This window comes from Cucumis melo, chromosome 2 (genome assembly GCF_025177605.1).
Source record: "Cucumis melo cultivar AY chromosome 2, USDA_Cmelo_AY_1.0, whole genome shotgun sequence".
Taxonomy (NCBI): domain Eukaryota; kingdom Viridiplantae; phylum Streptophyta; class Magnoliopsida; order Cucurbitales; family Cucurbitaceae; genus Cucumis; species Cucumis melo.
The window spans coordinates 23,970,245-23,994,736 of record NC_066858.1 but is presented as its reverse complement, the minus strand read 5'-3'; the positions used below and the strand labels follow the sequence as shown (position 1 = coordinate 23,994,736).

Here is a 24,492-nt window from a genome sequence, read left to right as displayed (position 1 = left end):
TGATTATATTGGTAAATAGAGTACTTATGAGATTTAAAGATTCTAATTCAAGTGATTTAAAAAAAGGAAAAAAGAAAAAGAAAACCACTAGCTTCACTCCATTTTACCCTTTCTTACAAGTGTAAAATTAAACCAATTTAATACTCACTTTGCCTTGATTTTTACATTTGAAAGTGAAAAAATAAAAAAAATAAAAAAAAAAAAAAAGTGATTCTTTGTCATAGTGTTAAGAGCACTTCTTATTCAAAATTATTTTGTTTGAAAAGTGACTTAAAAAAGTGTTTTTAAAGAAAAATAAAATCCAAATCACTCAAAGTGCTTTACACTTGTAGAATACTTTTTTGGTTCCAATGCTTAATATAAAAGCACTTGAAAAATAATTTCTTCATTAAGGATTATATTTATTTGTAAACCTATTTGATTTTTAATTTTTATTTTTGAAAATTAACTTTAACAACCCTAATTCTACCCATATGTTTATATGTTATTAAAAATCAAAATACTTAGATTTAGAAAAAAAAAAAAAAAAGGGAAACGATCCAACTCTTTAATACTAAGTTGAGGTTATTACTAAAAGGAAAAAAATAACAAGAGACACTTTCTTGAATTCTTAAAAAGAGAGAGACTATTACTTTAAACATAAATAACAATTTTGACAGTTTCTTAAAAGGAGGAAGACTAAATTTTTATTAAAACAAAATACTGAAACACTGATACATAGACGCGGAAGTAAAACGGAGTCCTCATATGACATATCACGGATTTTTCTCTATCGCTCGCCAGTTTTCCTCTACCTCTACCTTTGCCTAAAATATTAAACATAGAAAGAGTTAGGGGTGAGCATCGGGCGGTCGGGGTCGGTTTTCCGACCAAACCGCCCTCGAACCAACACCTTGTCGGCACGAAAGTTGGAAAACCGGCTTCAGCCGCCGGTTCCAAGAAAACCGACCGGTACAACTGTCGGTCGGTTCGATCGGTTCGGTCGTTTTTTTTTTCCTTCCTTCCTTCCTTCCTTCCTTCCTTCTTCTTCTTCTTCTCTCCTCCTTCTATGTTTCTAACTCTCTTTTCTTTTCCTCCTTTTCTTTTTTTCTTTTCCTCCCAGCAAAATTTTCTTTGATAGACTATTTTAAAAATTAAGAATTGCATTATTTTATTTTATTTCTGTTTTTGAACCTAAACTTATAATTATATAATATATTATATATATTATTTAAAAAAAATTACATGGGTTGGTTCAAAACCGACCGACCGACCTTATTGTTCAAATCGACCGACCTCTCGGTTTTTGAGTTCCTAGAACCGAAAACCGACCGCCAACCTTATTATTCCGACCGCCCGACTTCGGTTTGTTCGGTTTCGATCGTTCGTTTCGGTTTTTCGATCCACCATGCTCACCCCTAGAAAGAGTGAGTATAAACATATACTTAGTAAGGGACTTGCTACTAGTCCCATTAGGTGTCTGTTAACTTCCCATTAGAGTCCCGTAAAGAAGTGCCCCTAATCTGGCGTGTTCCCAAACACACGTAATCTAGGAACACATCTGATCTTCGGTGAACCAAAGGAACATCTAAGACAAAACTGGTCTTCAATGAACTCGAAAGAAAACCTAGGACAAACTGGTCTTCAATGAACCCAAAGGAACACTTAGGACAATCGGGTTGTAAGTGATCCCGTCAAACCACTCATATACAAAACATCTAACGAGATTGGTGATCCCGTCAGACCACACAGTGATAAATAAGGTGGTAATCCTGAAGGACACCCATATATTATGACTCTAATAGACAAAGTTAACAGAACACTCATTCATAGCATGTAACATATCATAAATATCGTAAACATGACATGAATATTAATCTTAACGTTTTTAATCATGTGATTAATATACTATGCATCATCCTCAATGTAAGTCAGTCATCAACATAATATCAATCATCAACATCAACACATTAATGCATCTTAACTACATCAATGCATAATGGAAAATTACATAGAAACTCTTAATTAACTTTAGTTCGAATGTCTGGTAGGAGAATCTCTTACCTGAATATTTTAGCCAAATAAAGTACTCCTAGCTGACAGTAAAAAAAATTTCAATTAATTTAATCCTAATCATAAAAGACATTTTAGTATCTTAATTAATAAAACTAACTTAAAAGAAAACTTAGGGTTAAACCAATTCAACCTTGATTGGGAAAAATCAAAGATTAAATCTTAATAAAATTTTAATTTAATTTCCTTAGCTTACAAAGGTTATTGAATGTTGAAAAATTCTCTTATTCTTGATAGGAAAATTTGTCACTTCAAATTTTCAAGCATTACCAAAAGCTTTGCCAAAGGACTAATCATAAATTGGTGAGGCGGCAGCGGCAGAGGGTTGTCTTAGTAAAGAAAATATAACACCCAAATAATTCAACATAATTAATAAAAAATATTTGGGATGTTACGTTCAATTCCTCAATAATTACATTTTAATATATAATTATCAATTTTCCTTTTAAATAAATCTAATTCCTTCTCTATCCTCATTTACCCAATCATAACAACTTTTCTCAACAATCAAATCTTTCTCCAAAATAATTAATTATCTTTAAGGCGTCTTTTCAAAAATATAAAAAAGCGACAAAGTATTGAATAAAACAATTTCGAAAATAGAAAAAGACCAGAGGCCCAACATGTAAAATACCAAAAATGCTCCGTCAACAAATACAAAAAATGTCCCATCAACAACCGAATAATTCTTATCAAAAGAATTCAAAATAACCGTCAATAAATTAAATCTGATTAAACAAAACTAAGATAGTTAACTCCAAAATTATCTTAATTTTGGGGGCGTTACATATAGTTTTTTTATATATAAAATTTTACTACAAATTCAAGTTTTTAAACCTGGTTTTTATTTTAAAAATTCTACTAAAATTTCAACCATTTTATTTAAAAAGGTAGAAAACTTCGATAAGAAATTAATTAAAAAATATGCTAATTTTCATAATAAAAAACCAAATAATCGCCAAATTACTCCACGATGTATTAATCCATTGTTTTTCATAATAAATATTTTTATTATGATTTTATGTTTACAAACGTTATTGATTTTCTTTCTTTATTTTTGGTAAATCGTAAAAATCATCTCTGAAATATCGTGATATTTACAATTACACCTAAAAATTTTCCTCTTAAACTTGTACGAGTGCAAAATTTGTACTCTCAAACTTACCATAGTCTTACAAATTGGATTCTCAAATGATAAAAATTATCACGTGAGGATCCAAAATATAAATTTGAGGATTTAATATTTACAATCAAAAGTTTAAAAATATAACTGCAATTATGGGTTTTTAACAATTTTGTTATTTTTTTAAATTCTTGCTAACAAGTGCTTGGAAAGTAGGGTTTGAAATGAGGGGTAGGTGGATGATAAGGGTTGGTTGTAGAATCCAAATATATATTATAAAGGCAACAAACAATGTCATCCAATCATTTTGTTGACTGCCCAATTCCCTTTGGCTATGCCATTGGCAATGGAGATGGACCATCTAACCACTCTTTTTCTTTCATTATTCAACTTTGTGACAACTTATCCACCTCTTTCTTTCCTACATTATTATTATTATTATTATTATTATTATTATTATTATTATTCTCATCATCTCACTCTATTTTCATTTTCTTTGTCTTCTATGCCTTTGGAATACCTTTTTAGGGACATAGCAACAAACCCCTCCTCTCTTCCTATTTTTGTCTTTATTTTACTCCTCAAATTGTATGTTTTATCCCTCTTGATTTACGTTCATTTTAACCTCCATTTTGTATTAATATATTCATTTCATTTTTAAATTAGAAAAGAAAAAAAAATATATATTTCGATTCCATTTAAAGTTTAAGATATTCCTTCGATATTATATCTTAAGGTTGTTTGTTTTGCTTACTCGATAATAGTTAATAAGTTGCCTCTTCAAGTTAGAAAATCTATTTTTTTTTTCTCTCTAGAGATGATTTGGGTCATCCTTATCCATTGAAATATTAACATTAATTAGAAGATTAATATAATTTTGCACGCTAGAGAGGAGATATATATAGAGAAAATATGTGACATGTTTACTTGAGATTATTATTATTATTATTATTATTATTATTATTTATCTCCAAATATCTTATATTTTAAAAATCTTACAAAAACAAAGCACGGATATCAAATACTTTTCACTCCCTTAACTAACTTCTTTAATGTATCTTAAGCATTGGAGGGCGATATAATATTGATATGACGACAACTTATTAAATTAGTATCAATCAACTTGAACATCCGAGATTAATGTTATGAGCAACTCATGCAGATTTTTATTTGTAACAATTATTGGTGACCATCAAAATTATTTATTAATATGAATTTGAAAAAAAAAAAAGAAAGAAAGAAAATTAATTTCCCACACAAAAATGAAACAATATTTTAAATTTAAGCCACCATTGTAGAATGGTAATGTCAACTCTGTTCTTAGCAAGAAACTTCAAGAATGGGTATTGTTGAAGATGTCAACTCCTCTTGGGCTTTTATTATTTTATGAAATGATTGCTAATTATGCACATTATGTCACTAATAACACCACTAATTATATTATTTATATGTATTACATCATATATTAAACAAATTAAACTTCGTACCAATTTTAATGTATAATTTGTTGATAAATCATTTCAAATAAACATTAGCTTAATATAATAGAGCATCTACCCAAAAGTTGTTATTATTATTATTTATAATTATTGAAAAAGTCATATATGGCAACATATATATCAAAATAAAATAAGAAACAATAATTAAAAATAAATAAATCTTAGAATTTTGAGAAGTGGTAATTTTTAATCCATAGTTTTTTAATATGTTTTCGTATTGAAAACTCAATATATATAATAATCATTTAATTAATTTCGATAAAAATTAACTTTTGAAAATATATGAATTGATTTTAATCGTTATTTGGACATATTTTTTTTATATTTATTACATGAATAAATAAAGTAAATATTTAATTATTTGTATGGATTAAAAAAAACAAAAATATAAAGTTGATGATTTCATGAAGAAAAATTGTTTCAATTGCTATTAAATTTTCACATATTTCTATCATTATTATGATTATGATGATGCCTGTTTGGGAAATTTTCCACCTTCTAAAGTGAGTCTCTTATGTGGAATTTCATTTTTCAAAAATCAATAATTAATAATAAAATAAATAAATAAATGTTTATAAGATTAAAATTAAAATCAAAAGTCTTCTCAAATATTATATTCCATTTGAAATGATCAAAGTCTAAAATGAAATTGTCACTTTTTTTAATATATATATATATATAATTAATAATGTGTTTCAAATATAATATAAACAACAATTTATTTTTCTCTTTTAAGTTTCATTTATCTCTCCTTAACACTTGAGAAATTCTTTTTTTTTTTTCTTTTAATATAAGAAATATTGTTTTTTAAAAATTGTGAAAAAATTTCTATTATAACTATTAAAGAAATTACAATGGAACTCTCTCCTACTATTTACTTTTTTACTATTTACAAAATTTAGGTATTATATCTCATTTTTATAATCAACTTTGGTTTTTTTTTTTTTTTTTAATTTCAAATAAATCTTGGAGTTGGTAATTTACTATTTGAAGGTATAAATATATGTTTATGAGGTTACATGTATTTTTGTAAAAATTATAATCAATAATATTAAGTGAAATTATAAAATGTAGAATATCTCACTAATATTAATCTTTCCATCACTATATGATAAAAAAATAATGATTTAAAGAAATGTGCAAATCAATGGTTTATAAGCTCAACATAAGAAAAAATTAATAAATGACAAATCTTTGGAAACGGGTTAGAATATAAATATATATATGTGTGTGAATAATATACCGTTTAATATATTTTAAATTGTTATTATAGTCCCTAACTGTTATATTGTAACAAATTAAAGGTTTTGAAATAATGTTGATTGTAACTAATTAGATAACATAAATATATGAATAAATTCAAACAATTATTTATGCAAAATTCAGAAATTAATAAAATGTTTTAAAGTGAGTTTATAGGGCAATGATTTTAAATTAAAAATAATGGATGATAGTTATTTTTAAGAGAATAATAATAAAAGAAGAAAATAAAATAAATTATATTTGCATAAAAACATTGGTATATATGAAAAGTCCATATCAAATCTTCATCATAAAACAAATATTTGTGGGGAAAAATCAGACTATCTTTCAATTTGTTCTCTTCCATCACTTTACCCTCATAAAAGGCAAACTCCTAAGAAGGGGAACAATGAGAGAGAAAGACAATGAAGGACATAAAAATGTGAAAACTACCGATTTATTCTTAAAATCATCGTTTGGAGGGTTGAAATGTAATTAAAAGTTGTTGAAAATCAGAGAGATGTTATAAAATGTAAGGGGGCGTTTGGGGGAAGGGTTGGGTTATGGGGGTTAGGGTTATGTAATCCAACCCTCGTTTGGGGGAAGGGTTATGTAACCCTAGTTTTAGCCCCTTAACCATTCCTCAAACCCTTATTCAATACTTCTTAACCTTTCTTCAACTTTTCCTCAATCATTCTTCAACACTTCTTAACTCTTCTTCAACTTTTCCTTAACTCTTCTTCAACTCTTCCTTAATCTATCATAACCCTACCCACATAATCCTTCTCCCAAACACATCTTATCAAAATATTATCATAACACTTCCTTCATAACCCTTCCTCCAACCACATTTTATCATAACACTTCCTCCATAACTCTTCCCCCAAACGCATCTTAAGTGATCAAAAGAAAAAGAAAATGAGATCACAAAACGTGGAAACAATGTTAGTGGAAGGGAGTTTTATTGAAAACTATTAAAATGAAAATCTGACCCAAAACGTTCAATCTAAATATGAATTTTGAATTATATTGCAAACTCATCTCATAATGGATCAGCAAACACCCCTTTAGTTGCTTTGTGTGATGGTCTAATACATATTTTTTTAATTTGTACTTATTTTAAAGTTTATTAATTTATCATAATTAACTTACATGTAAGTTTATTATTACAAGATTTGCATGCAAATCCTCTCCTCTTTTATTGTACTAAAAAAGACTATTCATCTGTATTTTAAAGATGGTTGTGTTGAATACGACACGAGCCACATATTTAATGCCAAGAATTAAAAAAAAAAATTATTCTAGAGTTGTCTTTTCTTGGTCTTAATTAGCACTTTTTAATTTTATTTTTTTAACAAAACTTGATTTTATTTAATTTGTGAGTACGCTTTCTAAAAAATCAAAAAAATATTTTCAAATATAGCATAATGAACCATAATATTTACAAACTATAGCAAACTTTTATATTCTATTTGTGATAAGAATCGATAAACTTCTATCGGTGCATTTAGTAGATATTAATCGACTTCTATCAATGTCTATTGTTAATAAAATATGATATTTTGTAAATATTTTTAGCAGTTTTATTATTTTCAATAATTCCCCAAAATCAAATATAATAAATTTTGTAAAAAATACAGTGAATTAAATAAAAAAAATATTTCCCAAAAAAGAAAAAAAATTATATATATATATATATAAGAAATTACGCACGTGATATCACGCGCGACAAATTATCACGTGAGGTACACCACTCCCCTAAAAGACGCTGAACCACTCCTTAACCACAACGTGGCCGTGGGACCCACTTTTCCCCATAGCTCACGCGAATCTAGCGAGCGGTGTTACACACTCCCTTTCTCTTGGCCGGCGCGTGGGGAGGGCCCAGGCTCCTCCAAGTAGGACATCTCTTTCAATCGAACTAGTTCCACGTCCTCTTGTGGGTCCAATTTCAACCGATCCGATTCTGACACCTGGACACACACTTCCATCTACGGCTTAGAATCCGTGGAGAAGGTGAAAAATAAAGATTAAAGAAAAAACGACCGTTGCAGTTTGTGGCATTCCGTGAAGACGTCGCAACCGACGATTTAACGGAGGTTCACGGCGAAAGTTCATTCCAAATAATGCCAGTTGTCATTCCACGAGTTGTCGCCAAAATATCGTCAGTCAATAATCTTTTCTCTTTTTTACATAATTCTCTAAAACTTTCTTTTTAGAATATTAGTCTCTTTTTTTTCCATAATTCCGCAAAATTCCATGTGGTTAGTAATTCATACTTTGTTGGATAATTATTGTTTCCTAAGATTTGTTTCTCTTTTTTTACTTTTAAAGATATCTTTGAAGTTTTTTTATTTATTTATTTGAAAATGTTTGGTTTTTCTTTTATTTCTTTCTTCTTTTTTAATACATTTTTTTCATTTTTGGTGGATTTAAAATATCAAAAAAATATTCTTTTTTGTTCTTTCTAAATTTTCTAGATCAAATTAATTTAGGTTTCATCCTATAACTATTTGTTTTCTTTTAATTTTTAAAATTAATTTCATGTTCTTTTTAACTTATTTTCTATAATATCTATTTTCCTTAATGAATACTTGAATTTTTAGTTAAATTAAAAAATAAAATACAATTTTAGTTTTCATAATAACTTCACATGGTTTTTAAAAATCCTTTCAAATGCATAAAACAAAAATAAATCAACCAATAAGTGAAAATGTTGTTTATAAATTTATTTTTTAAAAGTAAAAGATTAAAATGTTATGAATTAGTTTCTATCTGATAAATTTCTTTTTAAAACGATATTTGAATTCTCCGATCTAAATGACATTCTTGTATATTTTTTGCATTTTCATATTTGAAATTCGAAAATCATTAAGAAAAACTAAGTTAAATCTTACGAGCTGTCTCTTCTAAACTTTGAAATTTGTTTCATTTATGTTTGTAAATCGAGTTTTTTTTTCTTTTTTAAGGACTCATGAGATGACTAGCATGTAAAAATTCGAAGACATGCACGCCATTGTTACAACATGATATAAACTAGCTAACCACCAATGTGTAAGGTTGATTACGTACAGGAGATTAATAAATGATAGCAACAATTTTATACGTTAATGATTAATTATGAAGTAAATAGTATAGTTATCAAACACATTTAAGTAAATTATTTGTTTTTTTTTTTTTTATGATGGTAAAGATGCTTAGTTTTCATTTGAAGATATTTTCGTTTCCTCTTATATTTATCCCTCTAAACTTTTCATCTATATATAATATTTATTTCTCTTTCTCAAATTTTCATTTTCGTGATATTTTTGGGTTAAAATATCATTTTAATTCCATATTTTGAGTTTATTCAATTATAGTCTATATTTTTAATTGTCTAGTTTTAGTTCTTGTATTTTCAATGAATCTTAAATTTAGTTTGCTAAAATTAATTTTTACCGAAATTGATTATATAATAATAACATTTTTCATGAAAAAAAAAACAATAATAAAATAAAATACATTCAAAATTTAGAGAGAAAAAAACTATGGATAAATTTTTAAAAATCAACAAAAAGAAGTATCATTTATGACTAAATTTAATATGAAAGTACATAGATTAAAATTAAACACGGTTAAAATTAGAGAGACCAGATTAATATTTAACCTAATTTTTCCTCTTCATAAATATCTTATATAATATATTATTATGATCTCTATAGTTTGAAACCTATTCAATTTTAGTTCTCGTATTTTCGATAAATCTTAAATTTAGTTCTACATACTAGTTTTCATCCGAATTGACTAAATAATAATTTTAATTTTCATCCAAGAAAATAAAATACAAGAATTCATCTCCAAAGATTTAACACTAAACAAGAAGAGACTAAAATATTTACTAAACATATAAAATATTTTCTCACTACAAATTTTCTTTGATTTTTGTCAATTTATATTCATTTTCTACCTAAATTTACTCTCTAATTATTATTTTTTTCTTCTCTCTTCACATTTTTTCTACTAAAATAGTTAAATTACTCAAATAATTCAAAACCAAAATCATTATTCTTTTTATTAAAAACTGAAATTGATATTAATATGAATTTATCTTTTTAATTAACAACAAAATTCATTTTACATTAAATGATTGCACCATCGTGTTTTGAAAACGTTGCATCGTATGTCTACAAGATCTTATTGAGTATAAAAATTAAATTTTATAGACAATATTAAAACATAATAGATGACTAAAATATTAATAGATTTTTCTTTAAGTTATCAAGATTTAGATCCACACATGTGCAATTAAATGAGGAGTGGAAATTCAATCTTAAGTTTACGCTTTCTTTTCTTCCTTTTTTTTCTTTTTTCTACTTTTCAATTTAATATATAAATGTAAAAACATTCTTACGTTCATCCAGTAAAAATAAATTAACTCGACTTAATTACCTCGATCGTTTAAGAGAGCTTACATTACGTTAACTCGTTTATATTAATATTGAAGTTGACGCAAAGCCTAATATTTCTCCCTTAGTTATTATCCCTAATCACTTAATCTCTTTAATTTGTTGACAATTTATTATTTCTTATATTACTTATAAATTTAGAAAAATTAAAGATCGTTACAATGTTTCCCATTTTGATCCATCAATTTAACATATGCATTTCTTTTCCTCTTTTGTAGACAAAGACAAAAACCTAAAACTTATCTAAAAATGAAATCAAATTTATTGATTTTAAACTAATTACTTCTAAAAGGCCAATATTAGCAATATTAGTATACTATTCTTTTTTTCCTCTTCTTTTTTTTTTAGAAAATAAGGAATATGCAATTTTTAAAAATTAGAAAAATAACCATATAACTTAAAATTGAAGGAAAGTAACTATTGTTTTTTTTTTTTAATAGGTAAGATGAAGAAATTAGGCAGTTGATTATATTTCCAAAATTCACACCAAATAAAAAAGAAAATGTAATATTAGGAATTTCCAATAATGAAAAATACAAAAAAAAAATGATTATTTATTTAATTAATTTAGTAATAGATTTAACCGAATTACCGGCGGAACATTAGTGAAATATCGCGATATATTGTCGGCGAATAGACAGCAGATTAAATGCACGCAAATCTAAGAGAGGGTACACTTCACCCCACATAGCATACGGACTTTGATGATCCGTCGTAAAAAGATGCCACGTGTATGAAAGACCCGTTTGATTTATGACACGTCATGATAAGGTTTTTGATGAGGGTGGGTCCGGTTTTCTTGATGTTTAGCTGGCTTGCATTTATTGGTCTGTTTATTTAACCATGGGTGACTCTAAAACCTAACTCCCTCACCGTCACCCTCACCCGCGGGTTAACTTCTTTGCGGTGTACGGCTTCTTTCTCTCTCTCCAACTTTCTCTTTCTCTCTCCTCTCTCTGAGTTTTGAGTTTTTTTTTTTTTGGTTTGGAGTGCAGAATACACTCGGCCACGACTCTCTTGCTTATCAAACTCATTATCTTTCCTTTTCTTTTTTTTTCTCTCTCTCTCTCTCTCTCTTTTTATATCTGTGTGTTTTTGCGGGTGTGCTGTTGTTGTTGTAACTTGCCGGCGGAGAGTGGAGGAGCTCAGGTGGGGGGGGCGGCATTTTTGTCGGCGGAAGAACCAATAACATTTCGGGGTTTAAATTTAGCTTCCCAATTGGGGAGATCCCATTTGAGAGACTTTAATTGATCTGGGGATTGGAGTAGGAGTTGGGTGAATTTAGATGCGGGTGGAGTCTTTGGTGAGTGGGGACTTTTTATTATGGTAATGTGTGAAGATTTTTGAAGTTTGGGTTTGATTTTTCTTCCAATTGGGGTATTTTGAATTGATTAGATTGATGGGTTTTTGTTCTAGATGCATTTAGATTAAGACACTGAGATTGAATCAGGGAGTTAATTTGGGTATTTTGGTTTCTGGGTGTTGGATTTTTTGATCCGGCATTGATTGAACTCAGGGGAAATTTGGACGAACTGCTTAGCGGTGGATCTTGGATTAGGAGGGGAAATTGTAGTTGTTCTTTTTGTTTATGTGTGTGTAAGATGCAAGGGGTGAGATCGAGATGTGTAGGATTGTGAGGGATAAGTGGACATTGAAGAGTTCTATGGTGATGGGATTGAAGGCATTGGGCGAGAGCAAAATTGAGAAGATGAAGAGTTCAATGGTGTCTCCGAGGTCGAAGATGAAGCTGTGGATGATCCGTGCAATGACTTCTATTTTGCTCTGGACTTGCATCGTGCAGTTGACTGCCTTGGGAGAGACGTGGGGGCCAAGAGTTTTGAAGGGTTGGCCATCTTGTTTCACTCAAGAATCTGCATCTGTGGATGCTTTTGGTATCCCCAATAAACCTGTTCCAGTTCCCCCAAAAATAGTTCTTCCTCCTAAGAGTAAGTTCTCCTATGGCGGATCATCATTGTGTTTGCTGTATCTTAGGCCATTTTGCTGTGATTGGTCATTCAATGTTCAAAGAAAATTTAATCAGCTTGATGTTTGTACTTGTGTTTACTTATTTCTTTTCCTTCTTCTCATTCCTTTGGTTTCTAGTTTTTGTTCTGTTATCTTCTTTCTGTGTTCTTGTTTTCATTTTCTATTGTTGGATAACCTTGTAGCATCTTATTCATTCCCTCTTTCCTCACAGGTCTGTGGTTTCATTTTATATGCTGGGTTTTAATTCTGATTTTGTTCCTTTTTATGTAGGGGTTTATAAGAACAATGGTTATCTGATGGTCTCTTGCAATGGAGGACTCAATCAAATGAGAGCTGCAGTGAGTGGGAGCACAATTGTGCATTTTCTTTGATTGTGAATTGAGATGTTTTATTGTTCACCTTTTTGTTCCTTAAGTTTATGCTCTATCACATTGGTGATTTTTTCTTCCCTGTTATATGCTTCACAGATTTGTGACATGGTTACAATTGCAAGGTATTTGAATGTGACACTTATTGTACCTGAACTAGATAAAACTTCCTTTTGGGCTGACCCCAGGTTCGTTGATTACTCATCTTAGTTATGGATTCTGCTATTTTTGCTAAGTTTCCATTTCTAGTTCAGCGGAAATACTAGTTTTGATCTTTTATCCCCTTGAATTTGGCCTATGAATATATTCTGTACCCAACGTGCGTTCTTTTCAATGGTGTTGCAGTGAGTTCCAGGACATATTTGATGTTGAGCATTTTATTACATCATTGAGAGATGAAGTGCGCATATTGAAGGAGTTGCCTCCCAGGCTCAAAAAGAGAGTGGAACAGGGAAGGATTTATTCCATGCCACCAATTAGTTGGTCTGATATATCTTACTACCATAATCAGGTCAGTTTCCTTTCCCCCACCTGCTCCTGATATTTGATATACCTTATCTTCAAATTTGCAATTGGTTCGTCTTATATGATCTCATAACCTTGCCTTTTAATAGACCCTGGTCTCGGAATTTAGTTTCAATTAGTGAGTATTGACTATTGTTTGTCCCCTTCATTGTAGGTCCTTCCTCTTATTCAAAAACACAAAGTCGTGCATCTAAATAGAACTGATACTCGACTTGCAAACAATGGTCAACCTATGGAGATTCAGAAACTGCGCTGCCGGGTGAACTTTAGTGCTCTGAGGTTTACTTCCCAGATTGAGGAGTTGGGAAGAAAAGTTATAAAGCTCCTAAGGCAGAATGGTCCTGTTCTTGTTCTTCATCTCAGATATGAAATGGACATGTTAGCATTTTCTGGGTGCACTCAAGGTTGCAATGATGAAGAAGTCGAAGAGTTGACAAGAATGAGGTTAGTCTTCTCTTGAATGATGACCAATTGTGACATTAAGTGTAGATTTATTCTCACTAGTGTAAACTCATTATTCTATTGGTAGATATGCTTATCCCTGGTGGAAAGAAAAGGTAATAAATTCCGAGTTGAAGAGGAAAGATGGTTTGTGTCCGTTAACACCTGAGGAAACTGCACTTACACTGAGGGCACTAGATATCGATCCCAATATCCAAATTTATATTGCTGCCGGGGAAATATACGGTGGCGACAGGAGAATGGCTGCTCTTGCAAAGGCTTTTCCAAAATTGGTCAGTAGATATCGATATAGGATAAATCTCTTTAAGCCATGATAATAAATATTTGATTGTTGTGTCATGATGCCTTTTGGGTTGTTGAAACAGGTAAGAAAGGAGACTTTGTTGGAACCTTCAGAACTTAGTTTCTTCCAGAATCATTCATCTCAAATGTCAGCATTAGATTATCTTGTTTCCTTGGAAAGTGATATATTTGTTCCTACATATGACGGAAACATGGCTAAAGTGGTTGAAGGTCACCGCAGGTACAATTTCTTAACCAGGTTCATTTATTAATTAGCTTGTTATAGCAATTTAGTTCTACCACATCCTTAAGTGCCACTTCTATTCATTTTGCTGCATACCTGATGGTATTTTGCTTAACTTTTTTGGTACTTTTAAGGAAAATAATTAAATGTATATCAACTTCGTAAACGAATTGTAAATGTAGCAAAATTTATCAGTGGTAGACTTCTAGGGCCGTATATAATTTTACTATATCTACTAATACTTTGGATCTAAGTGCTATATTTGCAAGTGTTCCTTAACTTTCAAGCTTGATTATTTGTTCATTTGAGTATGCTTTTGAAGGGTGGTCTGAACTAACTATCTGTTTACTTTTCTTCTTTTGTAGATTTCTTGGGTTTAAGAAAACAATCTTATTGGACAGAAAGGTACTTGTAGATCTGATAGATCAATACAACAGAGAATTGCTAAATTGGGATGAATTCTCAACTGCAGTGAAAGAAGCTCATGCAAATCGCTGGGGGAGCCCTACCAAGAGATTAGTCATCCCAGACAAACCTAAAGAAGAAGATTATTTCTACTCTAACCCTGAAGAATGTCTGCAATTTTCAAATGAAGGATTGAGTAGTACATGATTTATGTGGAGTGCGCGATTACATTTCCACCATTGCTCTCTCAGCTCTAGATTTTATTACCAAAGAGATATTTAAAGTATAGAGTTTCCCCCCACACGCATTCTAGAAACTATGAGAAGTCAACTTCAAAAGAATCCTTACAGAATCTGTGGAGTCAGCTGGAAAACACGTTTAATGTTAAAGCTATATGAAGTTCCTGTATAGAAGAAGAAGAAGAAGAAGAAGAAGAAGAAGAAGAAGAAGAGAAGAAGAAGCTAGCCTGCCATTTGGAGAAGAGGGCAGGTGAAGTTAGATTGTACACAGAAGACAACGCACATACTGGACGCAGTTTCGTGCAACTACAATTCATGTAGGGGAAGGTCAATCCCCAAATCTTTCACTCTTTTATCCAATTTTTTTGTTTCTTTCTTTCTGATCAACCTTCAATCATGTGATTTCGATATGTTATGTCATGATATACAACAAATTTACAGTATATTTTCACACTTCAACTTTTCTTCTTCCTTCCTATTGTTGCCTTCAGTTTGTTCATGAAAAGAGCAAGAGAATGTTTCTCGACTTGTTGGAGGAAAAGGTTCTTTTAGCAAACAAAATAAGCCTCAATTCAACTAAACAAGTGGTCAATTTTGTTCAATGTTGAAGCTACTCAATTAGTCCATATAGTACCATACAAAACAATTAGTAAATATAAGCAAAATTTATATTCAATTCTTGAACCTTGCAGCGATGGATAAATTTAGAATTAAACAATGGGCTATCTCATTGACCAGGAGGATTTCTTTATTAAACAAAGTGCTTTAATTGGGAAGTGGTGTTGCATTTTGTTGATGAGAAATGAATTCTAAATGCTAGGAGTTGGTAAAACATAGTGTGGGGGCAGTCCCAAAATTTCCTTAATAATATATACATATATATTCTTATTCTAAGAGAAAGTGATAGGAGAGAATGGAGGCTTTTATTGGTTAAAAAAACAGATGCTTTTTGATTGGTTGGTTATTGACCCAATTAGTCTTTTTATTAAAAGAGAAGGCTTGGAATTTAGGGAAGTGGAAGAAACAGCCAATAGATTCTTTGTTCAGATTTCCTGATTTGGTAGAAATAAAACAGAATTAGAGTGATGAACAAGAAAGGTGGCTTCTTCATAATTAAACCAAACACTAATTTGGAATATATTCCTTCTTCTATTATTATTGTTAAATTTTGTCACTTTTATTATTATTGTTATTATAAATATTATAGTTTTGTTCTTTGTTGACTATGTCAGCTTAAGTTTCCATTCCCTTTTAAATGCCAGTTGTTGATGTTTGAGACAATTCAGAATATAAAGACAAGTATGAAATTGACATAAATGTGAAGATACTAGGAGAATGGGTATAATTTAAACTTTTTTCTTCTTCTTTATTTTACATAATAATTTAGATGGGGAAAGTTTATTGATTTAACTCAATAGGTTTATTAATTATCCCTTCTAATTGGAGTACAATTGCAAACTAAACTATAATTATGTTTTCTTTAAGAAGTTTAGGACATACCTTAATAAGCATAACTCATTAAGTTGAATCCATTCTACAATACATACACCAAATTTCGTGTATCAATCTTAATACATTCTTAATAATTGTTTTCTTCACATGTTTTTTTTTTTTTTTTTAGTATAATAGAAATGGAGAGATTTGATTTATGAAGGCACAAACCTCATAATTGCTAACACTTCCTGTACTTTTTCTGGTTCTTTTTTCACATGTTAAAAGACCAATTCTTACGGTAAACTTAATATTTTGTTTTTCCAAACAAATACAAGTGCGAGATATTAGAGGGACTTTATACACAAAAGAAATGAAAGAAACATGTTTGAAGGAGAAGGCTTAATTATGATTTACACAAGAGGAAGACTTTAGGATAAAGAAAAAGCGGCTTCTCAATGTTAGGGTGGAAGCCTCAATTATAAGAATAGGGGGGGGAGAGAGAGAGAGAGAAGAAGTTTAGGTTTAATGTTACATATATTATATATATATATATATATATATATTATACCATTGTGTAGGGTAGGTAGGTTTAGGTATATCCCCAGCAAAATGAATTTAAACTAGACATAAATTATGGATAGTTGTGTAGTTTTTGGAACTTAGTGGGAAGATACATGGGAAGGGAGCCCCCAAAAAAGGAAGAGAAGCCCCCCAACCAAAAAAAATGAATAAATTTATGAAAGATCGTCAAAAGACTGGGAATTCTCACACTAGTTTTTCATTGTAGTCTTCAGCTTCTTTGTGGCTCTCTCGGAATCCTCTGTGGCCGAAACTCTAGCGTGCATTGTTCCCATGTCGTTTACATCCTACAAATAATGAAATTAATTTAGTAGTGTTTCGAATCTTCCAAACTAAAATTAAAGATCTAAAATTAGATAAATCTAAGTATAATGACATGAGGAACTTTTCCTTTTTCAGTATGCTAATCCCTAGATCGCTCAACCCATTGCTTCCCTCTTGTCATTCAGCCTTCTATTTATAATAAGAAACACTAAAGGTATGTTTGGAAAAATGACTATCTAAGACGAAAATAATCATCCTCTTCTTATAGTAAAATAGTAGTTAGTAGTTACTGTTTCAATTAGCTAACAACCGATACTGTTTCAGAACCATACTACAATACTCACTATTTTCTTATCAAATTAAAATAGTTTATTTCAAACACATATTATTATAATCCAGATTAAAATAATATGCATCTCAAATACAAACTATCATAACTCAACTACGATAACTTAAAGTTATAACAACCAACTCTTTGTCCCAAAACTCAACTCTCTTAATGTGATGACTTCAATGCCAACATCATACTAATATCCTTAAAATGAATGTTTGTTTTCTAGGCAAGAGATTATATGGTAATATAATGTTGAGAAACGGTAGAAATAAGATCAAGATAGAATCAGAATACCTTAACAATGGATGCTGGAGATATGGCTCGTCTAGTTGCTCGCTTGCCGAGTTCTATTTGGACAGAGATTCTGGCTTGCGATAGATCCACTCCGGAACTTTGTAATGCGTGGGTGAGAGTATTTAATAACCTGCTAACCAAAGTCAAAATGTAATTTGATTATTGAATCAGTTGTCAAAGTGCTGGTTCATACTAAGAAGATCAAATCGGTCAAACGCTCACCCTTGAGAATATATACTAGAGATGTTAATGGTACCCCCTTCAATGGTCAAATCTTGTTCTTTCTGCATTTCACTTGCGACAGCAACATCACTATTGTAGCATCTGGCCTCACATGACCGGATTTCAGGGCGTAATGAGGAGTGATCCGTTCCAGATGACAATTGCTTTGGGGGTTGAGGAACTAAATTTCCATCCCTTGTAGATGCAGAAAGTTTTGGCGGCATCGACATGGGAAATGGTAATGCATTGCTTGTTCTTCCAGAATGGTGATCAACTGCTTTCAAGGTAGAAGCAGAACTTGTGTCAGAATCTACCGCATTATGCGAACTCCCAGGAACAATTGGAGATAACGGAGAATTTTTCTCGATGAACTTTGCTGCTAAAACTAGTGCAGGAACAGAACCACTACTTATCCCTCGTGGTTGATCGTTATAAACATCTGCACTCCGTTGATTGTTTCTCTGTGCAACCAAAAAGGGGATATTTAGAAATAAAATTTAGCTGTTCTAGAATGATCTATTTCCTATGCTGATTAGGCCCTTAATTACAAGCCACATACAGATTCCTTAATTGAATATATAAAACATGCTGATCCAAAACGCTAAGGACTAGTGTAGGTAGTCTTTCAGATTACAAATTGAACGCAAAAAAGGCCAGAATTATGTGATTACCAACGGCACCAGTTTTGCCATTTCCTGATTCCATTCTTGGTATGAACCTTCATACTTCTGGACCTTTTCCTGTAAGAATTGAATGTACTCCACTACCTGAAGAAAAAAAGTTGCAAAGCACGTTATAAATCAATAAAATACAACATGGATAAAAAAAAATAAAGGGAATTAATAAGAAATGTACCTCTAACAAGAAAGATGCCTTGTCCCTCTTTTGATCACTATGAGGAATGAGGCCTCTAAGCATCTGAAATCTGTATAATAGACAGTAAAGATGTTATTTAAGAAGTACTTGCCACCAACCTCCAAGTGGAATGCTACTTCTCTTTAGTATAGGAAACAGAAAAGTCCACTTACATCAATAACTTATACAAGGCTAGACAGAGAAGTTACACAAAGACTCTTATATTTGTACCTACTCAGAACTATGGACACAGTTGTACAAGTACAACCTATAAAATAGATCCTTTTCAAGTAAGGTTGTCTTATATTTGTTCCTACTGTCATTTTGCTGAGGTATAATCCGTATAAAAACCACTGAGAAAGCTACATAAAACTGTTTATTTCTTGTTCCAATAAAGATCATCCATCAAGGTATATCCCGCTAGAGCTCAATACGCATGAAATCAAACTACTTTGTATACAGACGAACAAAGGAGTGTGAAGTGCGTAAATTCTATAAATCTATGATTTGGCCAGAAGTAATGAAAATAAAGTTGTAGTCGTAAATTGAAATCCTATTATAAAAGCCTCGTAGAAGGATAAAAAGTGCGTAAAACTACCAAAATTCCGTAATTTTCAAGAACTAATCTCCTAATATGAACGGTACAGCTAAGTTTACCACAGTTCTGCAAGCTACCGTCATATTATCGAGTATACAAGCAAAACAGATCCGGAAAATGAGAATCAGCAAAATAATTCCGTTCGAGAGAAATAATTCACAGACAGACTAACGAATTCTAAGTTGAATAATAGGAGAAACACTTGCCTGTCGTTTATCTTGCTTCTTCTTCGCTGCTCTGTTGCAGAGTGCTTTGATCTTGGAGTATTCGCCTTTTGATCCGAGCTATTTCCATCAACTTTAATCCTCAATCCACCTACAGAAACATATCAAAACGTATTGTTATGAGGAGAAAGTTGGAAGATTTGTTGTCTGGTATGAGCATAACAAATAATACCTTTATTGGCGGTAGAGGTTTCTTTCTTGATTACAAAATCACCGTCGTCATCAAGTTCCTCATCCTGAGAGGTACTCTGGGCGGACTTTAGCATCTCCATGAAAGTCGGGTTCTTGGTTCCTGTCGGCCTATCAAGATTTCCCTTGGAATCAATTCCACTATGAATTTGAGAATGGAACTGAAAAGGAGAAAGAGAGGAGAAAGATAAAGACTGACTGAGACGATGAGAGACAACTGAAAGTGTTGTGATGGTTGTTCGAAGAAGATTGCGACGGCCGCTCCATGGACGCCGTCCATTGGCTGGTGCTCGCTCGAGGTTCTGTTCGCAACACGAAATTAAAATTAAAAATTATAAACTTTTTTCAAAAGGGGGGACAAATTAAAATCAACGGAAAAAACTGAACCCGTTGATTTATTGAATGGGTCCCTACGCTAAACCCGAATCTTTAACTACTCACACTTTATTTTGTCTGTTTTGCTTTTCTTTTTCCCCTTTTTCTTATTATAATAAACAAAACGCTCCCAGTTACTGTAATTAGGGATCATATCATACTTTGCGTAAATTTTATATTTATGGATAATTTCATAATTTTTTTTCAAAAGTACTCATACATATATATTTGTTTGATTCTAATACGTCTGCATAATTAAGAAAATAAAAAATCTAAAAAAAAAAAAAACAAGAAAATTAAAATAAAAGTTTGTCGCAATTTTTTAACAAAGTAATAATCTTCGTTTAAAATTATAGAATATAATTAAACTTCACAATATAAATACCTAAAAAATTAAGTGGGAGCCCAAAAAGGTGAAAGTGAAATAAACTACTCCCAATTGCAATTTCTTTAACAAAATGGGTTTTTTTATAAAATTATAGTTAAAATTTACAATATATATATATATATAAGGAATCTAGTAATTAAAATAATGAATTTTTTATGTTTTAAAATCATATTTGTATTATTTTAAAGTTAGATCAATGCAAAAAAAAATTGTAATTATTATAGTTATAGAAATACAACGTAGCATCATCATTTACATCTCAAAATGAAATTAATTTTCTTCTGAAATTCATTTTAAAAACAATATAGCATATCAAAATTTCACATTATTAGGAAACAATAAAATAATAATTAAAAACAAAAACAAAACAAATGATGTGAAGTATTTCGTTATTTGCCATTTAATTTTCACCCAATTTATTATTGTAAAACTATAAATAATTATGAAATACTATTTAGTTTTGCATGCAACACAATGCAAATGAGAAGGTTTGGTAAGTTTCATACCATGGGGTCTATCTCCCACATTATTCTCCTTCCCTGTCTTTCCCTTTTTCACTGAACATTCTTCCCAAAGAGTGAATCCACTTCCGGCCGCTGCGAAAGAACTGCCGTTGGAGTTCTCATCATTTCTCTCGGCGCTGCTACTCGATCGAACACCAGTGAAAACCGAACCTTCAGGCTTCGGCAGAACCACCCTCTGGTCAAAATATGAAACGTGACTTATACTATAAGTCCCGATTCCTCCCGGGAGAAGATGCTCGACGGAGGGTGGTGGTGCAGGTGGCGGTGGCCTCTCCACATCCGCCTCTTCCTTTGTACTGGCCTTCCTTATGCGCTCTTGTGGTTGTAGGAAATCGTGTGTTTTAAGATAACTACCTGTTCCATCCGCAATTAAATTATTAAATCAAAGTATAGAATTGTACTATAAACTTCAGAATATGAGGGGAAACAAACCCATTCCATTGATTTTAGTTGTATTCAAATATCTATTAAATATTGGCTATTTGTGATATAAAATCCTCTTTCTTTTTACTTTAGCAACAAAAGTAATATTATAACGAAGAAAATTGTTCTCACTTGATATATATTAAGATCTCCCTTTCCTCACAAATTTGAAACTTTAATTACACTTAATAAATTTCAAAAATAATTCTTTAACACAGTGTGAAATTTATACCAATCGAATATATGAGATAAAAGAAACAACAAAAGTACTATAGATTAACCTCCAACTGGTATCGACATTTGACAAAAACTTTACAACCCAAACAATTATTAAGAGGCAGTTACATCATGCAACAGTTATGTTTGAATAATCTTTTTTTAAGAAAAAAAAATCATTTTATATATACACACTAAGTAAACTAATTTTTACCACTCACAAAAAGTTTTTATTCTCTAGTCCTTCCATTTCAATTTTGTTCTAATCTACCAACTTAGAATGTTCGTAAGAGATCTGGCCACATATTCTATTTCAATTCCCTAATTATTAGCAACATTATTCCAACTCATAGATTATGAACATCTAAAAAGGAAAAAGAAGAAAGAAAAAAACCAAATTTTAGCTGTAGTGTGAAGAAATAGAAAAAAGAGGAAGAGTTTGGGAGTCATGTGAGATGTCAAATCAAAGGGATGTGGGCAAAGGGCCCCCCCAACGCCCCACTCCCAATCTGAAATTGGGCACTACCTGCTAACCGCTGAGCCAACGCTTTTTTTTTTTTTTTTTAGGAAATTTTTCATCACCCTATGCGGTTAGCCCAACCAGCCCCGCCCGAGACTACGCTTTTATAATTGGTCCCAGATCCATGATTCAATGCGTGTCACGTGCATATACGTTTCTCGATTTTCTTCCCCCTTTTTCCCCTCCTCTTAAATTGTAAGCCCCAGCCTCCAACCCCAAACATAAATATATAAATATTTGTTTATTTAAATATCAAAATTAAAATTGAAAATTAATGAATACCTTGTGCTGTTGATCTTGGATCTAGCTGTGGACTTGAATGTGTATACAGTGAGAGGAAGTCGTGTGTTGATTTGCTTCCTGTTCAACCACGCTCAAGATTTATATTCCGTTAAATCGAATTTTTTAGAAATAATTTTAAATTTTCATAGTTGTTTGAAAATTTGAATCAAATTTTCTGTTGGAAAACAAATATACAGCTACAGAATTGAAGAATTTGTAATTTTCGAGAGTTGAATTTTGATTTGTGAGGACGATGGAGAGGAAGAAGTACCTTCGGCTCCAAACGGACGAGGTTGAGGAAGTTCCATCGGAATTTTCGCCAATTTTGGAATTGAAAGTCCACAACTGGAATTTGAATAATTCTCGCGGAATTTGGATTTGTAACGCTTCGGAGATGGTAGCAGTGGTTTATGAAATTCAGAGCAAGATAGAGCAAGAAAATACTGGAATTAATTCTTAGATCCACTCCAGGCATGGAAAGCAGCCAATTACCAAAATTCTGGAGTAAGTCTCCAGCTGCTGGAGATCTCCAAGACGAAGCGTTCTCAGTCTCTTTACGACAAAGCTAGGGTTAATTTCTTTAACTCGCATTAGGTATAGACTTTTCGCACGATTCCCGAATTCTACTCGTTTCTCGAGAAAATTCACTTCCGATCATCAAATTCCGGAGAAACGAATTCTTCTACCGAAGGCGAATCCTCCACCACAACGAAATTCTAAAGATCTGTCAACTAAGATAATTAAAGAAGTTTAAATTCAAGAATGAACAGTAAACACGAGAGAATTCAAATTGAGAGCAAAATCGAAATTCAGATAATTCTTACCAGTTCAGATGAAGTTCCAACGCCGGATGGTTCAGTAAAACGATAATGGAGTTCAATTTTGCAATCTTATCTTCAGAAATGGCCGGAATTACTTAGTAACTCGAATAAACTAGGAAGAATTGAGGGGAAAAAATGGCAAAAGAATTGGTAATTAATATCGATCTGAATTTGTTTAATTGTTTTGTGAAATTTGGTATTTGTGAGAGAGCAAACAGTGCGGCGGAAGACGAGACTTGAGGTCGGAAGAAACTCTCTCTCTTTTCTTCATATAGTGACAGTCTGATCTTTTTATACACTCGCCGATTCTTCATCTTTCCGAATTGAAGGTAGTTGTTTTCCGTTTGGCTTTACGACGCCGTTTGACTGACGACGTTGCGGCGCCCTTGACGGCGTTACTCATAACAGTCCACAAATCCTTCATCCCATTTGCTTCTGTCGTTTGTGTGTGGTTATGCTTCACGGAAACCCAATCGATTTCACGTTTTAATTCCCTTTTTTATTATCGTTATTTTAAAAGTAAATTGCCTACCCCTTCTATATTTAAAAATAGGTAAATTTCGGGCACACATTTGAATCTGAGTACATATAGGTGTTAGAAAAACTAAACTCGGAATATCATGTAACTTTTTATATTTACAAATACGATAAAATATAATAATTTATCGGTAATAAACCAAAATAAACAATTATCTATGTCTATCCTAATACATATAGATACAAATAGTAGTCTAATGTAGATAGACTGAGATATTTTGTAAATGATTTTGTTCATTTTAACACATGATGCATATTATATATATATATTTTTAAAAAAAAGTCGCTACCTATTAGCTTTTAATTTTGGTTCACTGCAAATCGATACGAACAAAGACATTTGTTGTAACGTAAAGGAATTGAACATTTATTTTACAAGACAAGAGAATCTAACATCAACGAAATGTGTAACCACCAACGCTCTAATAATCAAGCCAAAATTTAGTTATGAAAGCTGATGAAAATCGAGGATGGAGGATACAAATATTTTCCAGTATACCTCAAAAATCACCACCCCACTGAAAAATGGCTTGGTTAGTTC

The 24,492-nt window shown here is 31.3% G+C and overlaps 2 protein-coding genes across 2 annotated transcripts; one reads left to right on the top strand and one right to left on the bottom strand.

Moving 5' to 3' along the window:
* Positions 1–11,241: 11,241 nt before the first annotated feature.
* LOC103494073 (rhamnogalacturonan I rhamnosyltransferase 1-like) lies at positions 11,242–15,343 on the top strand. Its single transcript, XM_008455098.3, has 8 exons — positions 11,242–12,307; positions 12,618–12,685; positions 12,815–12,903; positions 13,061–13,226; positions 13,395–13,684; positions 13,770–13,974; positions 14,068–14,225; positions 14,594–15,343. The coding sequence occupies exons 1-8, from the start codon at positions 11,983–11,985 to the stop codon at positions 14,838–14,840; spliced, it is 1,548 nt and encodes a 515-aa protein (XP_008453320.1). The 5' UTR covers positions 11,242–11,982; the 3' UTR covers positions 14,841–15,343.
* A 1,334-nt stretch (positions 15,344–16,677) lies between these two features.
* Positions 16,678–23,688, bottom strand: LOC103494074 (transcription factor BIM1). Its single transcript, XM_008455099.3, has 12 exons — positions 23,418–23,688; positions 22,865–23,324; positions 22,594–22,671; positions 21,135–21,506; positions 20,065–20,167; positions 19,849–19,976; positions 19,659–19,767; positions 18,855–18,924; positions 18,671–18,766; positions 18,000–18,460; positions 17,778–17,907; positions 16,678–17,172 (listed from the first exon to the last, which is right to left on the bottom strand). Exons 2-12 carry the CDS (start codon positions 22,899–22,901, stop codon positions 17,077–17,079), a joined length of 1,680 nt encoding a protein of 559 aa, XP_008453321.2. The 5' UTR covers positions 22,902–23,324; positions 23,418–23,688; the 3' UTR covers positions 16,678–17,076.
* Positions 23,689–24,492: the final 804 nt, after the last annotated feature.

What these genes read in the sequence shown, in the direction of transcription:
- LOC103494073 (XM_008455098.3), top strand. Translation starts at nt 11,983, where the DNA reads ATGTGTAGGATTGTGAGGGATAAGTGGACATTGAAGAGTTCTATGGTG. An exon ending in TATCTTACTACCATAATCAG is followed by an intron (nt 13,227 to 13,394) that starts GTCAGTTTCCTT and finishes CCTTCATTGTAG; the next exon opens with GTCCTTCCTCTTATTCAAAA. An exon ending in GAAGAGTTGACAAGAATGAG is followed by an intron (nt 13,685 to 13,769) that starts GTTAGTCTTCTC and finishes TTCTATTGGTAG; the next exon opens with ATATGCTTATCCCTGGTGGA.
- LOC103494074 (XM_008455099.3), bottom strand. Translation starts at nt 22,901, where the DNA reads ATGGAACTTCCTCAACCTCGTCCGTTTGGAGCCGAAG. An exon ending in AGAAGCAAGATAAACGACAG is followed by an intron (nt 18,925 to 19,658) that starts GCAAGTGTTTCT and finishes TCTATTATACAG; the next exon opens with ATTTCAGATGCTTAGAGGCC. An exon ending in CTCCAGCATCCATTGTTAAG is followed by an intron (nt 17,173 to 17,777) that starts GTATTCTGATTC and finishes CATTATTTGTAG; the next exon opens with GATGTAAACGACATGGGAAC.